The 19790-nt window shown below is 47.6% G+C and overlaps 1 protein-coding gene and 1 non-coding gene across 2 annotated transcripts in view; both read right to left on the reverse strand.

Moving 5' to 3' along the window:
• Positions 1–2153: 2153 nt before the first annotated feature.
• The window catches only part of LOC131672382 (uncharacterized), a gene marked incomplete at its 3' end in the record, with an annotated part of 198591 nt that continues 180954 nt past the window's right edge, over positions 2154–19790 (reverse strand). Inside the window, exons 8-14 of the mRNA XM_058949573.1 lie at positions 17750–17839; positions 11490–11607; positions 7670–7760; positions 7137–7223; positions 6093–6182; positions 2981–3198; positions 2154–2292 (exon numbers count right to left, since the gene is read on the reverse strand). Coding sequence (XP_058805556.1) covers positions 2154–2292; positions 2981–3198; positions 6093–6182; positions 7137–7223; positions 7670–7760; positions 11490–11607; positions 17750–17839 — 833 coding nt within the window. The remainder of the gene's footprint in view (positions 2293–2980; positions 3199–6092; positions 6183–7136; positions 7224–7669; positions 7761–11489; positions 11608–17749; positions 17840–19790) is intronic.
• On the reverse strand, positions 3721–3791 carry Trnag-gcc (transfer RNA glycine (anticodon GCC)). The gene has a single exon. It is a non-coding gene; the product is annotated as a tRNA-Gly (tRNA).

Genomic DNA, 19790 nt, shown 5'->3' on the forward strand with positions numbered 1-19790 from the left:
GCATTTAACAGCTGATCGAGTCGCCGCGATGTGTTTGTTTTTCGGCGCGTATCTCGGGGTCGCACGACCGATGGAAACAGCGCGACGAGCGCTGAGTTTGTCCTTCTTTTGTGCGCCGTGCGGTGCGTGGGTGTCCTCTTCGTCGGCGTGGATCGGATTCATTGCTGGACGATTAGTGATAACTGGGACGTCAGGTGTCGTAAAGCACGCTGATTGATTTTCCCTCGAAGGAGTATCGACATTTGCATTCAGCTTGAACGATCCCTGTCTTCGCATAGCGACGGGAGCTCCACCTGTACTCCAATTTTCCCGGGCTTTATGAGACGCGCCAAAAAGAAAAAGAGTGCCACCGTCGAAAAAGTGCCCCACGACAGTTTTACGGGGCCGACAGGTATACGACCTTCGGACGCGAAGGCGCGCGCGCGGCAATAAACCAAAAATTGTGTCTGGCTCGTGAAACACTGACTGAGAGAAGAGGCCCGCCATTTACGGAAATACAGCGGCGATCGATAACCATCGCCTTGATGCTTTTAATCATCGCGGGTAATTGTCATCGTTCAAGGATTTATTAAAACGGAGTCAAGACTATATTAGCCCGTTATTAATTTTTTTTGGGCTCTGAGAAAGTCGTCGTATTCATTTTTCGATGCACCGTTAGCGGTTCGGCTTGACTTTTACGACGGCTTTTCAATAGTCGATCGGTCGCGCGCGCGCATTGTGGTTTTCGAAAATGCTTTCAATAGAAAAACTAGTTCTAGGCGTCTATCGTCAGGAAACGCACGATCGACTTCTCAAAGGGAAAAACTCGACGAAGAAGAGCATACGGAATTTCATGACGTTCTCGAGCGCAGAGGACATTTGTCGAGCCGCGCCTCTCGCGATCAATTCATTGGGCGGCCGAACGGCTAAGAAGGAACGACGAAGACAATCTCCATGACAATCGATCGACATGCACGCGTACGCGCCGAAAAGTGCATCGGATTCCCAGGCGGTGCGGCGACGAGCAACACAAACCGTTAGTCCGAGTTAGGTGCGGCGGGCGGCGTTGATTAACGAGCGCGCTACCGCTGCTGTGACCACCGTTATGACGCGTTATTTTGGGGTGACCGAGCACGCACAACGCTTCGACTTTTTTAGCCTTTGGAATATTAAATAACCAGCGACATTTCCGACCGATCCTCTCCGTGGCTTTTCAAAGTCGAGGCGAACGACGCATACGAGTCTTCTCTTTCTAGAATGGTCCGTGTGAGATGGCTTTACAAACGATATAGTTGGCTGCCTGGAGAGACTAATGATGTTCTCGAGAGATGGCTGACTAACTATTGACAGCCGTGCGTTGAGTTGATTTATGAGTTCATTATACGACCACGATAATTAAATTAGGCGACTGCAGAACAACACTTGTTTTCAGTTGTTGTGATTCCTATTTCGAACGGATTCCGCTTCCAAGTCACATTTTACAATCCCAATTCCAAAGCTAACATGTGCCGAGAAATCAAACGATTCGCCAAATTATACACGAGATCTTATCTAGCAGACAGCGATAGCTCGCGAAAAATAAATTAGCCCTCGCCGTGCCCCTGAACCAACTAAACGTCGGTTAAAGCAATCTTATCGCTCGGCGCGCTTAAACCCAATTAACCCGGCGTATCGGCTTAATTTTCATTCGCGAAAACTTCGCCAAGTGAATTTCTCTTCCTGTTTATATCTTGTATCAATAACTCGAGGACGGGAATCAATTTACTCGTACGTGCTCCTCCTTCGCGTTCGCGTGCAACCTCGTTATGACGATTTAACGGCCTGACCTTTTTTACAGCACGTCAGTCGATGGGACGATGTTGCGCGTAGATTGGCTTTCGTTGTGCTCGATCGGCTGGAATGTTGTAGCAAATCCATGATCCGTTTGCAATGATTAGTGACTGACGAATGCTCGCTGAGTGTAAGCACGGAGGTGCGTCCGCGCAAAACACTAGCAAAACTATGTCGTCTCTCCGCGACGGGTGTGCAACGTCGCCTCGGTTATTCTCGCTAAATTGCTCGCGTCCGCAAAGCGAGCCACGTCCTAATCGCTAGGATTTCATTCGAACCCGGGGCAACGACGAAACTCCTCGCTGGCAGCGAGGCGATAGGGAAGAAGGGTGAAAAGCACTCACCTCGCGCGCCTGGTCCTCGATGCTCCTCAGCACAGCAAGGTTGCGTATGGTTGCGCGACGTGACTCGAACGACGACTCGAGTCGCGTGGCAGCATTGCCGACCTCCTCGACGAGTCGACGCGCTCGTTCCAGCGACAGCCTGCGTCGCAGCGGTGACAATGAAAGCAAACCATTTTCATTTTCCATATGAATATGTGTGTTCGTGTGCCGCCGCGGTACAATAAAACGTTTCTCCAACCAATCGTGCGTTGGCTTCGAGTCATTTTCTCACGTTGCGATCGTTCGCGGCCTTTCTCTTGGCTTTTTTTCGTTGGTTTTTCGGGTCGCGAACGCTTTTCTAGGCTTTGCCAAAGCTCCGATGGAAAAATTTAATTTGCCTTTTATTTGAAATTCAAGTGAATGCGCAAACTACAGCGAATTAGATCGATTACTCGTTATTTTCCTTATTTATCAAAGATCTCGTTAATAAAAGACTGAATGAAAATTGTTGAGATATGACGGCCAGCGTGGGGTCGGTCGCACGCCACGTTAAATCTGGTGCCTATCATTACCCATAATTTTCTGAAATAATGCATGATTTTTTGATCGTGAATAATATTTCTAGATTATATATAATATCATACGTAACATTATAAATAATCACTTTTATACGTAATGGATAATGTCAGACAAAATTGTTTCACGTGGTGGGGCAAGACTACGAGTTTCTTGATAAAAATATAGGCCTAATCGGTGAAATAATACGACACACTGGTGGCGATCTAAGGTACGTCGTGTTCGCACCATCGGTGTTTGAAAAACAAATCACTCCGAACTGTTATTCTCACCTGACATGATCGACGTTCGCCAACGAAGCAGCTCTCTCCTCAAGCTGAGCCATGACCTCCTCGGCATCTTGGGCGGTGCGTCGTAGGGTCGGGTCGGCAAGCAGTCTATTGAGGGGTGTCAGACTGCCCGACAGGCTCGTGCACTCTTTTAACTCGGACATTTCGAGGGCGAGTCGGCGACCGGCTGCTTGCCACTCCGTCATCACGCTGTCGTATTCCTGCGAATGATCAACGACAAAGTCAAGTGTCAAGATCAAGGCCGAGCACAAGGCTTGCGTAAGAGGCAACAGTTAGTGCCAAGATCGAATGGCGCGAACGACTGAACATTTGATTAACGAGTAACTTTTAAATTTAATATTATAGAAAATGATGACACGTTTCAATTGTGAGTAGCAATTGCAAGCTGTGCTAATGCAAGGGGATAATAATTTTAACGTTATACAAATAACTTACTCCGATATTAGTTAGGAAATTTAGCATTCTGTGTGACAAACTTCTTAGTATTTGACTGATCGTAGCAGTAATCGCCGACGAAAATGTTTATTAGCCATGCAACAGTTAAATTAAGTTATTCGTTCGTGAATCGTGCAAAACGATTTCAGTTGCAAAATTAACGGTGTCAAAGCCACCGCAGCCGAGCCAAGGCTTGGTAAACCTTTGGAGACGTGAAATCGATCGTTAATCCGATAAATCATTGCAATGATAAATCATTGCAAATGATAAGTAGCAAAAGGCAAAAATGCATCGGCCGGGAATCGAACCCGGGCCGCCCGCGTGGCAGGCGAGCATTCTACCACTGAACCACCGATGCCGATAAAAGCGTTTTCTCTGATTTTCCTCATGTCTCGTAGAGTGAAAGGCCTTTCTAGGCCGCTCACCAGATAAAGCCGCGCCGCATAAAGACGATCTCACTGCCGCGCGCCGGCACTCGACTCGAAACAGATGGTAAGAAGAAACTTCCTTTCACTGTCGGTTCCATACTTACAAGGTGTTTTCGTTTATTGCTTAACGTTAAGGAACTACAGTTCGAATTTGAAGAAGAATCTATGAGGGCCTTAATGTGAAAGGTACATGTGGGTGACACGGTGATCTTTTGTGAAACACGTAAAGCAAGATATCTTCTGAAATCGAGAGGAATCGTCTTACCGCAAGAGGATTTTTCCTCAAAATCTTTTGTAAGGAATTGCTTTTGTAATGATGGAAATCATCTTGGTAGAAGAGTTTTTTTTTTACTGTCGCAAGGGGATTCGTTCCAAAATGACCATTCTCATGCCGCGCGAGGAGATTTTTTTCGCTGGACATTGATCATTGCTTGAAGATTTCTCGCGAGCAATACGCAAACTATTTAGCAGTATTTTAATCAAGGTTTGATGAATTTTAAAAACGATGCGATATCGTTGCCGCGTTTGGCTTGCGCCCAAATACTTGTCGACCTGCGCGTTTAAATTAAAGCTACTGGAATACGTTCAGAGACATACTTCTCTAACTCGTTCCCCAGCGAGTTACACTAACACGGCCCACATTCTAGCTACAATTATCCTCACTTTAAAAAGAATTCCCCGCAACCGCCAAATTACCAACTGACACTTGGCTCAAATCAGCGTTCAATTAATTTCGTAACAGTCTGGGGTCCATAAAACAATGATTACTATTAGCCAACAGTGCCACACATTAGATAATCGCAGAGCTGATAGATTGAATAAGCGATGACTTTTGCCGTGTGAGGAGCCCGCAATTAGGGCTCGATAAGCTTTGGCTTGGCAATCGAATTAGAAAGTAAAACGGCGCGACGAAGCGATAATAGCGCGCCACGCGCGCAAACTGGCAGCAGGGTCAAGAGATAGCGCGAGCTGTAAATCAAAGTGCGTGCGTGTGTATATAAACCTCGAGATCAGCGCGCAGTGGATTAGAAGCGTGAGATCGTGAGATTTTCGATCGAGGACAAGTTCAGCTGCCGCCGCTGCTGCTGCTCCCGCCGCTGTCGCTATCAACGTGATTGATGTATGACTTTCTTCATGAGCTTGGATTAGCTGAACGCTTATGACGCACAATTTTCGTAGCGTCACATCGTTGACGTGTTTGTTTGTTCGTTTTTCCTTTTTCGCTTGTTGGATCTTATTCATATGCGTACAGTCCGCGAAAAAGTATAGCGTTGGTTGAATTTTGAGCGTTGGTAATTATTGAAATGGCCACAATCTCGTACGTATTATTATGTCAAACACCTTTTTATGTTGATTATGCAAAAGTTATCAAGTGAGATAAAACAAGTTTTATAAATTTCCAGCAACGTCTTGGTTGCTGAAGTTATTCGGCTAATTGGATCTATCCTCGTCTCACCTCCAAGTGAATTAATTATAACCACAAATTACCTACGGTTTAGTCGTCAGTGTGACGCAAATAATAAAAAGCTCTTTATATATTTTCGTAATTCTACTAAATGCAAATAATACCCAACAAACAGAATTTGCCAAATTTCGCGAACAGAACAGTCTACCGACAAGTGCGAGCGATTAGATTAGGCATTGTCAGCGCTGCCACTGCGTGTGACGATGAGTCGCTTGTTGCTCACGCGGCGAAAGTTGTGTCGCCGGGGAAAACGAGGTCTATTGAATTGCACCAACGCATTGTCAACGCTGCGTTGCATTCGCCTGATTGAATATTCAATGACGGACCTTGTTTTCGGTAACGGCGAACAATTTTAGATGAAAAATTATTTGAAAAAATACACCACGAATATGCATCGAAGTTTATTATTATTATTATTTTTTCACGAGGATGCATTATGTTAATGTGAACGATCGCGGAAGAAGAGTCATCGCTGCGGCTAGGTTAACGAACTTTAATTCGAAATTGATGGGCATTCGCATAACGGTGAAGATTCTGATCGAGAACCAGTTCATCTTCAGGATCATTCGAATTTTATTAAAATCGCGAACACATGACACTCGCAATAACAATCCATCAGCGAGCTATCAGCCTTTTGCCACGTCATTTTTTATTCCAAGAAGCCTCTTCTCTCGTCGCGCATGCCGCTTATTTTGATTGTTATGTCACCGCGCGGCCTAGAATCTTCGGTCCGTATAATAATGCGCATGCAGAAGTGTAATCTTACCTTGTAGAAGGCGACGCAGTGCTCGTGATTGTAGTCCGTTGTTCGCCTGGGGATGTGTTTTTCCAGTGTGCTCTCGTCCACGTTTACGGTCTGTAATCAAAAGGCAAAACACCACCACGTTTCTCATTCTTTCCCTTCCACTTCTTACTCTGTTTTTGATCGAGTTTCTGCTGATGCCACGAGAAAGACACTTGTTGTGTGGTGTCGACGCGATACGAATTCTATTTCTATTGTCCTCTGAATCTCGCGGGGATGGCATTTTTCACGAGGATGACGTTACGTATATTGTTATTCTTTTCGTCTCGCGATAGTCGTGCGAATGTTTACGTTTTCTAACTGTTTATGATTATGAAATTGCTAAATCGAAAGATTTTTTTAATGGGAAAACCGTGTTAGCAAGTTGTGGAAGGAGAACAATTCCGATCCTCAACTACAAAGCCCTGTTTTTATTTATAGTTGCATACTGGAAGAAGAAAGATGAAAACAATCGATAAAATGCTTCCGAGCATTATATAAGCAATAAAACTCAAGAATAAATACCGATATTCAAACTATTAAGTCCGGCCAGAATTCAATTTACCTTTTTTCCGTTCGACAATGGAACTCGGAGAGCGTGCACGCGGCGAAAAGCCCCGCATAAACATCGAATGCAAACGATCGTTGCGTGGCACCCTTATTACCTGGTCTCTTCGCGACACAAAACCCGCACGCGGCACACGCACAAAAGAAAAAAAAGAAGGGGTAGAAATCCAATGGAACGATCGTGGCGTTACTTTATTAGCACGGCGCAGTCACAACAAAGACTCGGCTTTTTACTTTTTCCTTCGCTACGCGAACCCCTGGCTACGTTAATTAGTCCTTTTTATCGGGGCGGAGTAGTCGTTTGATAATGTCGTCTCGCGCGGCACATTCAAAGCGAATCGTCAGAAGTACGCACGAACGAATCCTGGCGCGGCCATTGATCATTTTTTATTTATTTTTCGCTCGCGACTTTCTCCACGCGCGGGAATCGCGCGAATTTCCGTCGGAGGATTATGCACTTACCTTGAGGTGGCTACGTGTAAAGAGGTCGCACGACCTGCCTTCCGGTGCACTGCGCAGCAGATACGCTTGCGCCGCTCTGAGCTTGCCCTGAAAAAGTCAAGCATTGCTTCGTTTTCTTTTTTTCTTTGTTTTCTGTATTTTTTTTTTCTTTTCGTTTCGTTCGCCAAGGGCTTTGAGTGAAATCGCCACAAGAGAGGATTAATTATTATTCGCGAAGCCGGGGCTTTTCGAGAGACGCTCTCGGTAAAAATTAATTAGCCGCCGGTCGAGCGACTCCCGGATCGAGCGGAATCGCTCGTTACAAGTGTTCCGATAATCCTCGATGGGCTTAATTTCACTTTTTGCCGGGCCGCCGGTGCAATGGAGAGCGCCGCATTTTCGACCATCGCTCGAAGAGACGATACGTCGAATTGCGTAAGACGCGTGTTGCACGTGTTTGCCGATTTCACGTAATATAAATTGATAGTCTGACATTTAACGATTTATCACTCGACGAGCCTCGACAAAGCTCCGATTAGAAGGATCGCACTCACCTTGACGAGATTGAGCGCTCGATCGAGAGTCTCCACCTCCTCCTTGGAATTGGCGTTGACGAGCAGCGCGAACTCCTGCGAGCTGTCCACGCTGAAACGAAAAGAATCGGACGATTACACGATCGCCGCTCGCTTATCAAGCATCTGCGCTATTGTCCATTGAGCAGTGTACGTGCACGTGCGCGCGCATTATCGGCGCTAGCTTAAGGCCAGGATATTATAATAACATGGATGCGAGTTTTCCCAAGTGATCGCGCGGCTCATTCGGATTTCTCCGCCTCGAGAGCAATTGGGTGCACCGCGCGCGCGCGCCTCTCTACGGAGCGCGGAAAACCTCAGCGCTAACGAGACGTAGGTCGCGCGCGCGCACCGGCTTTCCCACGTTTTCTTGGCGCGGTGCGCGCCCGTCGCGACGTTTGCCGAACGCATTTTCTTGTCCGCGTGCCAGTGTCCATCTCTCTCTCTCTCTCTCTCTCTCTCTCTCTCTCTCTCTCTCTCTCTCTCTCTCTCTCTCTCTCTCTCTCTCTCTCTCTCTCTCTCTCTCTCTGACGCGTTTCCACGCCGCAACAAAACGAATTGGCTCGAAGGAGAAATTGAGCGTCCGCGTAGGGGAGGCGATCGATCGCCGTTGTCAATCCAAGCGAAGCATCGGGCATCCATCAGCATGTCTAATTGCACGCGAATCCGCGGCCATATGTACATCGGCCGCGCGCACTTTCGGCGACTCTCTATCGCGATTAGGCCAACGGCGAAAATCCGCGAAAGGAAACGGAGCGCGATCGCGACGCGCACAATGCCATTCAATCGGCGGCGCACCGCGGCTAATTAACCAACGATTACGCGCCGTTCCAGATTGCCCGCGCGTGTACGAGGGCATCGCGCATCGGCTCTCGCATAGTCATGAATCATAAGCGAGCGCTATCATCCCCATATAAGTCCAGGGAAATAAAGAGTTTTCTCTATAAAAGTCGTCGAGCATATTTAGAAGCTCCGCGTGGCTTCTGCGCGCAAAACCAGTTTAGCATCGGCTTAGTCTTTTTTTCCTTGAGCCAACTCCGCTCCGAATAATTGTTCATCCGTACATACGTCAAGGCATGATTTAAGCGTCGCTTCGGCATTCCGCGCACGCGCTGCATTCGCTGCGTATCGGATCTTGCCGATCGACAGATGCATCCATCACGGCCAGCATAACTCGTCCACCCACTATACTCCTCGCGGCCTGCGAAGGTCAGTCCAATGAAAACGAGGGCGGCCGCGGCGCAAAGGAAATAAGTCAATTTTACAAAAGGTGCGCTCCGAATGCATGGAAAAACGAGCGTACCTCGCGCGCTCTTCGCCTGTGTCTTCGAGCGAGTTCGTTCTTTCTTCGTTTCGGCGCCAACGCTACTTTTTTTTTCATCGATTGCAGCCAGTGATTCTCGCGAGGACGTGGCCCTAAAATTGAGTTATAAACTCCCTTTGAAAAAGAAAGTATTTTGGCGTCTTCTTTCGTTCCGTGTCGTAAAACGAGGAAGACGGGAATTCCGCGGTTTTTCATCGCAGGCAAAAAGCAAACGCAAAAACGAAAGCGAAACGCGCGGAGGCGAAAGTACACCGTACTGGCCGCGAGCCCTCGTGAAACATATATATTCCAGCGGTAAAAGATAAAAAAAGCGCACGCAGTGCAAGCCACGAGGAAGGGCGGGGGGGGGGGGGGGGAGGGGGGGACTCTAAAAAGTAAAATTTATGCTCATCCTCGCCACTGAAAAACAAAGCAAGAGTCTCGCGGCGCAGAGGAATAATTGGAGCTCGAGCGCTAAACAATGGACGACGGAGAAGAGAGAAGATAAGGTACATACATTGATGCTTGGCCGTAACTCATACACTGCCAGCACGTTTGCAACACGCGGTCAGGTGTACACTGCGGTGGATCATTGCAGGTTGCTTGCCAACGCACTCGCGAATGCATACATATTCCCTTTCGCGAAATTCGAAAGGCTCGCGTCGGATCGTTGGCCACAGCAGCTTCAGCTCGTAGGGTAGTCGTAGATGCATTATCGACACGATTATAATTCAGTAGTCGGGTTGAATTCGATGGTGTTGCTGGACTTTGAAGAAAGGGGACGCGGATGTGCGCTAATTGCTTCCCGGTCAATCGACTCGGATATTTATAAGCTCAGTGCAATTGAGCTCCGACTTGGGAGGAAATTGTTGGGACGGCGCTCCCAGCGACGCGACTCGCAAATTATTGATTCTCGTTTCTTTCAAAAGCCACGGGAAGTCGACAGAATGTCAATGAATATTTCAACGACAATTTATCGCTGCTTTACGGGACGCCCGACAAGCAGGCGCGCGTCATATCTCGCGGGGGGGATTTGTTTGTCAGCGAGCGAAAAACGACAATTATTATGGCGTCGTGACGCAAACGAGCGTCGCCCTAAGGCCAATTACCAAATCGGCTTTTCCGCTACGTGCACATGCAGCGTCCGAAAAGATTTATCGCTGACTTTCGCCCCGGGACTTTTATTAGTATATGCGCTCGTTCTAATCTGTCAACGAAGGCATCTCTCCCACTTGGGATTACAGAGCGCGATTGTTAAAGTCGACAAACGGGACGGGAGCTTTCACCGTCGCGACCGAGCGATCAAGCCGTAAACCAATTCCTTATTCGAACTGGAAAAAGAAGCCTCGGCTTTTCGAAGATTTTTCAAGTCGCCAGAGGAGAATAGAAAGAGGAAAGGAGAGGCATAAATCGCGCGCCAAGTAACGAGAAGCCGTTCGAGTTGTCATAATTTTAAGCGATTCCTTCGCGACTAGACGGCCAAACGGCACGAAGGGGCGAGGAGAGGGAAGCTCATAAAATCGTTGCACGACTTGCGCTTAGGAACTTGTGCACCCTGGGGGGCTTCTTGTGCCACTCGCCTTTTTTCCGCTTTCGTTACTCCTTTTTTTTCCTTTTCTTCTCTCCCAACATTCTTGCGCGCGAAATTCTTACGGAAAAATTCATTAAGAAATTCAAATTACGTATGCCGCAGCCCCGTGAATTTATGTACACACGCGTACGTGTACACGACGTCTCTATTAAGAATCCTCTCTCTCTCTCTCTCTGCGTCGAAAGGATGTATATAATTTAACGCGTATGAGGTTGCGCGAGATGCGGATGGACTAATATCTCGCGCTGCGCTGGTGCCTATGCGAAGCTTTAATATAGAGTGTCGCCGGGGAAAAGTGTCGTACGACGGCAGATGCGACTTATTAGAAAATTATTACTTCTGTTGCGTATATTAAAGCGCGCGCCTCTCGCGCTTGCGCTGGCAGATTTTTTAACGCGTTAGCATGAGTTACGACTGTATCTAGTTTTACGGGCTTGGTTATGGCTCTCAAAACTATTCGCTTGACAGCTGATGGCTGCGCACGTGGTTTATGGTGATTGAAAATCTGCGCTTTATTTGGTAAAACGTGCAATTTTCTTTTCTTTCGGTGTCTTTTGTTCTGTTTTCCTTCTTTCGAGAAGATTTCCACCGGAAATTATCTCAAGAAAACATGCAATGTCATACCGTATGAGTGGACTTGCAGGCTTCTCTATTTACGAAATTCAATAACCCAGTGAATTTATGCAGGTGCACGTTGCCCCGTAGAAGTATTTAAATGCCGGGATTAAATTCAACTGTGACGAAGAAAAAAAATTGGAAACACACGTGTAGAGCCAATATAAACATTCGCGAAACACGTAAACAAGGAAAGGTGAGCGGTAGGCGTGAAAAAGGACAAGGCGAGAGCCGTGTTGCGCGGCAGTAGCATTAAACACGCAGAATGCGATACAAGCGCAAAAAGTACTCACCTTGGTAGACGTGCGAGGTAGAGCAGAAGAGTGGCCATTTCCCGAGACGACACGACTTCCCGCCGCGTTGAGCCTCCATCGAATTCCAGCACTGGTCTGCTCGCGACGTCTGCGTAGCCTGCAACCATTGACAAGTAACGAAGCGTCGTCAGAAGAAATCTCGATGGTCATGGAATACACGCGAAAAGTACGAGGGTGCAATGGACGCGTAAGGGCGACCGGTAAATCAAACAAAAACCGACGAAAAAGGCCGCGCCGCAGCACTCTGTCGACGATCATTTCAATATCTCCGAAGACTGTCATTAATCCTCAAACTACCTGATCAATCTCGGCGGCGAGGCCTGCGAGGTGTGTTTATATCTGTATACACGTCCTCTCTCGCGGCGGCCTGCGTATAAAACGACGGGGATTATAATCGCATCGCTCAGTCGTCTAGTAAAGGAAAAAGCACGCGTCTCGGAATGAAGATTAAGTAATTACGCATTATCATTGCCCACATCGTTGAGAATTAATCCGCCGCGCGCGGACTAATGGCGCAAAAACAAGTCGAGCATTAATCACGCGGCTAATTTATCGTCGATCGTATCTCTCTCTAGCGCGCAAAAACTGGCAGTATGCAAATTAACGAGGCTCTATAAAATAATAATAGTAGCGGCGACGGAAAAAAGACGGGGGGATGGGGGGGTCGAGTGCAGGGCCAGTCGGGCGTTGTTCCGATCGGAGACACAAGCGGGTTGTTGGGATCGGTTGGGCTTTCCGGCCGGCTGCCGAGATCTGCAGGAACGCATTGCGATCGCAGCGAGCGAATAGAAACGCCCGATTTTTCCGCTCGTCCGCGAACTCGAGCGACGCCGATTCTAATTAAAATCTTGGAAACGAGGCAATTTCCGCGCGGACGTACATCGCGCATCCCAGCAAAGCAATACGCTGTTTGGAATAACCGAGGCGCGCCGCGCGCGCGAAATTAGCCGCGAAAGTAACAGCGTATAATTCCGCAATGAGAGAAGTCTAATCGCGAAACTGTAATTATACGCGCGAAAGTAAGCCCGATTAACCCCGCGAGTACTTTCTCGGTGCGCGCGTGCGTACACCCGCTGACCCGCTAACCAATCTGGCGATCCTGATGGGCTCGGCGGAGGAAGGAAAACTCGCGACCACTCGCGACCACTCGCGACCACTCGCGACCACTCGCGACCACTCGCGACCGCGCGAGAAGACGGGAGCCGTGAAAGGGCGGCGCGGAAGGGGGACAACGTTCGCCGAGGCTCTATCCATGGGGGCGCGCGCGAGCGCGCGAGCGCGCGATGATTTACCGTCCATAAAAGTGAATTTCGCGAATGTGTGCTGCGTGCGCGAGGCCTCCTCCTGCGCGCGAGTGCCGTTACATAGCAGCGCACGCGAGATATTAATTAGCCGGGCTTCGCGCTCGCGACGGCGCGCACAAAAGGACGGCCCCTAACGTTTTAACGAGCGAACTGCCATACGCCTGAGATACGTCCGTTCCCCGGCGCCGTACGGGATTTTCGCGGGAAGACGCTCCGCGCCGTCGCGTCAGCTGGCGCGCGCTCGCCGAGTGAATTCCGTGGGACTTTTGAGAATGCCGCCGGCTCGATTTTCCGGCCGCGGGTGGCGCGGAAAGTGGCTCGAGTCGCGGAAGCGGCGGTCGGCTCGTCTTATCAGCGCTCGCGTTTTCTCGCTCTGCAACTCGCTTGTCACTTTCACCGCGGGCTTTATCTTCGGCGGCGGCGGTGGCGGCGGCGAGCACGGAGGCCAAAGGGGCGCGCTCAGCTCATTCTCACATCTCGCTTGGGTCGGCTAATGCATCCGCTACTCGGCGATACGCCTCGGAAAACTTCGGCGCGCACCTTTGCTCTCCGATTGTTTGCGCAACGGGAGAGCAGAAGTGTACCGTCGTCACTTTCTCCCATGACACGCGCGCGCACATTGTTCCCATACATGGATTTTCGGGGCAGCGCGCCAGCTTCGTTAACATTGTGCACCTCCGCGCGTACGCTCCTCATTTTCGATCTTAAATAATACTCGTTAAGCTGCCAGTGAATTTTAAGAGCCGTCGTTTGCTTTCTTCCTTCTCGTATATATCTACCTCTGATCAGTAGTTACTCTACCCTCGTTAAGGTTCCCCCTTTTTTTATACATATTTCGGCGTTTACTTTCTCGCATTGACCGCCGGCGACAACGAGCGAGGAAAAAAGAAATCTCAACATTATCGCATTTCGCAGAGATGCAATCTTTGACCCACATATTACTCGCGGTCGCGAGTCGAGAGTAAGTGCCGACTGTCAGTCAAAATTCCCGACGAACAATGAGAGCGCGAAAGCAATTGACAACGAGTTCTCGCGCGCGCGCGCGCAAGCGAGCGGCAAGAAAAGCACGCTGAAAGACATTCGGCGCCCACGCGCTCTTGCGCACTCTTAACGAAGCGAAAGAAGTGCCCGGGTTACAAGGCGCGCAGCTTGCACGCGAGCTCGCTTCGACTGCGGCGCTAGACATTGATCGCGTCGATCGGTCCAAGGCGAAAGACACGCTTGGCTTTGCCTTCGCTTTCGTTCGTTCGATTAGCGCGAGCGCGAGATTAAACAGCTGTAATCGTTGCGTCACATCTGTGGAATTACGCGGAATCTCTCTGGCGCCGATCCATCAGCGACAATGCGATATAATGGTGCTATCGAACGCGATTGCTATCGAAGCGGCAATCGTACATCAATGGGAGTACACGCTGACACCGCGAAAGGCATTTGGCATTCGTAAAACAATGATACGCGTGTCGGAGATGAAGCCCTACTGTGATTTACGTCAACTTATTTGACTTCTTAAAAAGTGAATTTACAGCAGCAGCAGCAGCAGCCGGCGCGAGCGCAATTTACGAGAAAACATCAGCATTTAATGCGATAATTGCACGTTGAGATTGCACTTGCGCGCGCTTAGGGTTATCGATGATTTACGAAGCATTAAAAACGCGTTAAGCAGAGCCACTTCTTTCGCGCGCGCGCCAAATGGATTTATTAGCCAATCTTTTGCTTTTCTTTCTTTTTGGACTGTTATACAACCATGTATTCAATTAATTAATCTATCTCGTGCGAAAGTTATTGTTGCCATGTGGTCGTTGCCCTTCTCCGTACAGCTTACCATAAACGGTGCGGACGTGCGGTGTCTTTTTGTTCGTTCTCGTGTGAAATTTCAACCGCAGAGACAAGGCCATCTTCTCATCGGATAGCGTAACTATTCAAAATCTTTCGGGAAAGGTGCTCGCGCGATTCCGATAAAATTTGACCTGCAGATAATTTTCGACCAGTGAGATGAAAATCGGCGAGCTGCAATTGATTAAACAACGGCGATCCACGAACAAACAAGTAAGAATCGAATCACAAAAGCTAAAAGAAAAAGCAAGCAACGGCGTCTGACGAAGCCTCGCACGCAACGAAATTGAAGAGGTCAAAAGCAGCATCTTAGCCGTAGCGAATCACTGATAAATTGCATTTCTCTCTCTTCCTTCTTTTCGTTCGCGGCTGCGGCGCGGCACACGCGTTTGCTTATACGAGGAGCTAATTATGGGACCTCGCCGGGGCGCTGATTAATGAGCGTTCACGTGAAATCGCTCATGCCCCCACAATCCCTTTCTACCATCTCATCTCATTGCTCAGCCATCGGATATGTTTTACAAACTGGTACACGTGTTAAAACGGATTACCCCGGCTTTTTCGGCACTCGCCAGCTCGAGAAAGTTACAACTACTGGGTTCCAGTTTTTTTCTTTGTTTTTTTTCGCCCTCATCTTGCGCTTGCGTGGCTGTGATCTTCCGTGTCTCATGAAGCGCGTCTTTACTTCTAATTCACTTTCTACTGCACTGCCGTCTACGTTTATCATTTTAACTAGCGCTAATTTTTATTTTTATGTTTTCAATTCTTTTGTTGTCATAATAATTTTAATTGAGTTCTCCGGCTACTACGTGACTCTATTTCTTCAATGTAATTAATGGCAAATTCTCTGACTACCTGAAGTCACACCGTTAAAGAAAATAAAAACTAACTACTTTTAACTGATAGACAATAGATAAATATAATCTCAATAACAGGAAAATCATCATCAACTATTTAAAAATTTCACTTACAGCTCGTTTACGGTGAAACATCAGACTCGATTTCTAAAATAAATACCTAGATTGCCAGCAGTTCATTGCCTTCCATCACAAACCGCATCAATCAACTCGTAAAATTCCCGCAAAAAATAACAAACAACTGAATAAACATTCAATCTAATCGAATAGACAAACAATCTATCTTCTTTTCTCTTTAAGCGAAACGACGTCAATTAAGGCATCCCGTTAAAAGTCCAGCAAATCTCTCTCTCTCTCTCTCTCTCTCTCTCTCTTTCTGGCGCGATATGACGAATGTCACCGTACCGTAACGGATGCATTACGAGAGGAAACGTCTTTATCGACGCGAGCGAATGCCCTCGTAAAGATGCGACTCGCTCGCCGCTCGCTGGATTACGCGACGCTTGCGCGTCAGCGCAACGGCGCTTTATCGAAAACGCGGATGCCAGCGATTTGTATCTCCGCGCGGCTAATGAAACTGCGTTTGGCTCGTTCTGTCGCCACGGCTCATCTCTCCGGCGAGCTTTGACGACTTGGTCGCTGCGAGCTAATGGATTGCCTGGCGTTTTAACAACGCGCGCGCGCGCGCGACAAAATTTCCATGCGAACCGTTAGAAGCACCGCTGCGAAACCACCCAATTTCTCTCGGAGAGAAAAACCTTCTCCGAACCCAGCCTTCTTTTTCTCTTTCTCTTCGTCTCCTCGGTCCAATCGCGCGGCGGGCTAATTAAAATTCACGACACTTTGGGACGAGAATCGTCGGGGCGTCGTAAATCAAAGGGAAAAATTACAAGGCCGTTACGCGAGGATTCCACCTCGCGAGCGTAAAGATACATTTACGAGTGAAACAGAGAGAGAGACGGTTGATCGTCGTTACATATACTCATCGCGAAGACGTCGAACGAGCGTACACCGTGCCACAAAAAGTACAGGCAGATGCGCGCGCGAAGAACACGGCGTTCGATGCACACTACTCGCTGTGTCGTTCGGGGATTTGCGAATCGCGGGCATGTCGCAGCGTAACGCAGTTGTTATACGCCTTAGTATCCGCGTGCCCATAACACGTGGTTACTACTGTTACCACTACTCCTTTGATGCTTTCGATTGTCCTGCACCCGCGACTCGCTTCTGAATGATCGAGCGTGAGCTTGTGCTTGACGCGCTCGAAATCACGCGAGGCGTTGAATTTGCAAAAGGAAGAGCGGTGAATTGCAATTAGTCGACGTGCAAACGAGCGCGCAAACGTATTTGCCGTGACACACAGCGAAGAGACTGCGTGTAAGAGTCATTTAAATCGTCGACGTGTTCCGAGGTGCGCGATAAACGGCGTGCCCAGCTGCGAATACCCACGGAGGCAGCGGAAAAACGCACGTAACGAGGAAGATACAAAGAGAGGGATGACGCAACGACTACACCTCCCTATGTATGAGCTTGCAGAACACTACTACTATTCGCGGCGGCAACAACGGCAAACGGAACAGAGGGCATGACAGTGCAGTTATTATCGGGTGCGCGCGAAGGGAATGAAACGTAGGTGGTCGCGGCCGCATATACGTGTATTATATATCGCGATCGGGAAAAACGGGTTTCACATACGCAATCGCGCAAAAGCGCCTAATCATCTCTCTCTCTCTCTCTCTCTCTCTCGCAAAGCGTGCGTGTATCATTTCCACGCGGCGCGTTAAGATGAGAAACGAAGATTGTCGTGTTCTGTTCCTCTCGCGCGCACACACACAGAGTCCCAAGGGCTATTATGATATGCCGCTGATGGAAACTGTTTGTTAAGAGTAATTGCATTGAAAGTTCATTTTGCTGGGCGCGCAATCCTCAAGGGTTATTTCTATGATGTCTTTTCGCTTCTTTTTTCGATATATATATATATATATATATATATATATATATATATATATATATATATATATATATATATATATATATATATATATATATATGCTATATTGGCTATCGATGCGCGGGTTTGTTTTACAGATGGTTCACGTCTGATTAACAGGGACAGACGCGTCGTGTGTTTTTCATCTTGATCTGTGCCTTTTCTTCGACGCGTACGCCATAAATCGTGCTACGTCATTGCAATTAAAATCTTCTCCAAAGAATCAATAAAACGACGAGGACCGTAGCAACTTACCAGGCAGTGTGAGGCCGCAATTGAGTGCTCGTTCGGATATCTCGTGAATAGTCCTGGGCGCCGTCACATCGTCGATTCGCTTCTTAGTACCTACAACACAAAAGAGCCAGCTCGTTAGTATAATCAGGCCGGCTTTTCATAATCTAATTCCCGACATCCCACGAGTGCGTTGACACGCGAATGAGGAGACTAGAATCTTGGGATGTGCGCTCGCTCACGTGCCTTTCGAGATTATGGGCTAAGATATACATCAAATACATAAGTTTTTTGAAGATCGAAGGACGAGATCGTCATCGCTGACACATAACAAGTCGAATACGTCTTTTCCACATTGGCGCCGAATGTTCTCGTCGACGGAGACGCGTTACGATGTTTATGCCGTAAACCCTGCGCAAATTTCACAATATGATGAATAGCAAAGTGATTTAGATTGCAGACCCGTTCGCAACTGCAATTTGTTTCAAGCTGGCAGACGCGCGGGAAAGATGTACATTGATCATTAGTTCATTGTATCTTTTTTTCTTCTCGCTCTGCGAAGCTTCGCAGCGAAAACCACGCATTCAAACTTAACGTACTCGTATAGCTTATACGCGTATAAGGTAGCAATGAGAGATTCGGGGGCAGTGGATTACCGAGGATCAGTTTTTTCTCTCGTTTCCCTCGCTGACCGTAGTTTGCTTTTCGTTTTCTGCGCGTCTTCCAGAAGCATTATATTAATCGAACGAACATCAATTGAACGACGGTGTGTAGCGCAAGACTGCTCGTGCAGAAAAACAATGGGTTTTCGATTAGAGAGCGCGTCCGGAGCAGAATGAATGGACTTGAATTGGCCCGAGGCCCAAACAAACTTCTCCCAGCTCGCAAAAAATTTACACGCCCGAAATCGAATGACTGCGAAACGTTTGAAGAACGACCTCGACCTCGTGCCGTCACGCTTTGCAAACTTTGCGCGCACGTGCTGCCCCAGCTCTTAGTCGTCTTTTTTTTCTCGACTTGGCTGCGAATTCTCGGCCTACTTGAAAATATACGGCTGTTATCAAAAAATATACATTCTCTAATTATGCAACCGCGCTACAACAAAATCGTGATCGACCCATTAGCGCATCAGATGTAGGTCATTGTCATGTCAACGTCTGATCGTATAAACGTTCCGGCGTATTCGCTATTTCTCCCTCAAGGTTTCAAGGGAGAGAGAGAGAGAGAGAGAAGATGTGACACTGCGGTTGTACGCGCTAATTGTTCCTGTCGGAGTAGTGCACAGCCATCTTTATTATGGGTGATTTGCGTTGCACCGCGAAAACGATTATAAATTGGTGTCAGAGATTAGGGTAATTCATCAAAGATGTGAGCATGCAAATGAGATATGAGACAGTTTTTTGATCAGCGTTGGACCATCAATTATCGGGCGTAGCGATGTATACCGATAATAAAGATTGCCGCGTCAATAAACTAACTTTAATCCACAAGCAATGATCTCCTCGCGAATAACTGTATCTATTAATACAAATAATTACCATTGTTCAGTAATGCCTTGGGACAACTCAATTTTCGGACAGCAGCAATTTCCCAGCTAATTAAGTTCACGCAGACTCATTAGCAGTCAAGAACAAGACTCTTTACAACGGAAGAAGGCAGCGCTCAAGGAGAAAGAGAAAAAACTTGCGCTTTTTATTTTCAGAGATGCAATCGGTTTACGATTCGACGGGGTTCCCCTCCCTTTTCTTGTGTAAAAATGTGTCTCACTGATTTATGCGAAAAATTTGGCTCGGCTTTCGTTTCGGCAGCTTCTAAGAATCATAATTTGTAATGAGATATCCTCGGAGATATTTAAGTCTGAGAGAGAGAGAAACGATGTATCACAATGGGATTCGAAAAGATCTACTTTTACCCGTTCCGTTCAATTCGATTTGTCAATACATGCTTAAGCACTTTTATTTATGGATCTGCTGTCGTACGTTTAAAAGTATTGTTTATGTATATTTTTTGGAAAGTGTCTTTTCACCGCCTTAATATAATTTCTCCATTAATAAAGACTTCGATT

The sequence above is a fragment of the Phymastichus coffea genome, unplaced genomic scaffold (genome assembly GCF_024137745.1).
Source record: "Phymastichus coffea isolate CEN01 unplaced genomic scaffold, Cenicafe_Pcof_1.1 PCOF00149, whole genome shotgun sequence".
Taxonomy (NCBI): Eukaryota; Metazoa; Arthropoda; class Insecta; order Hymenoptera; family Eulophidae; genus Phymastichus; species Phymastichus coffea.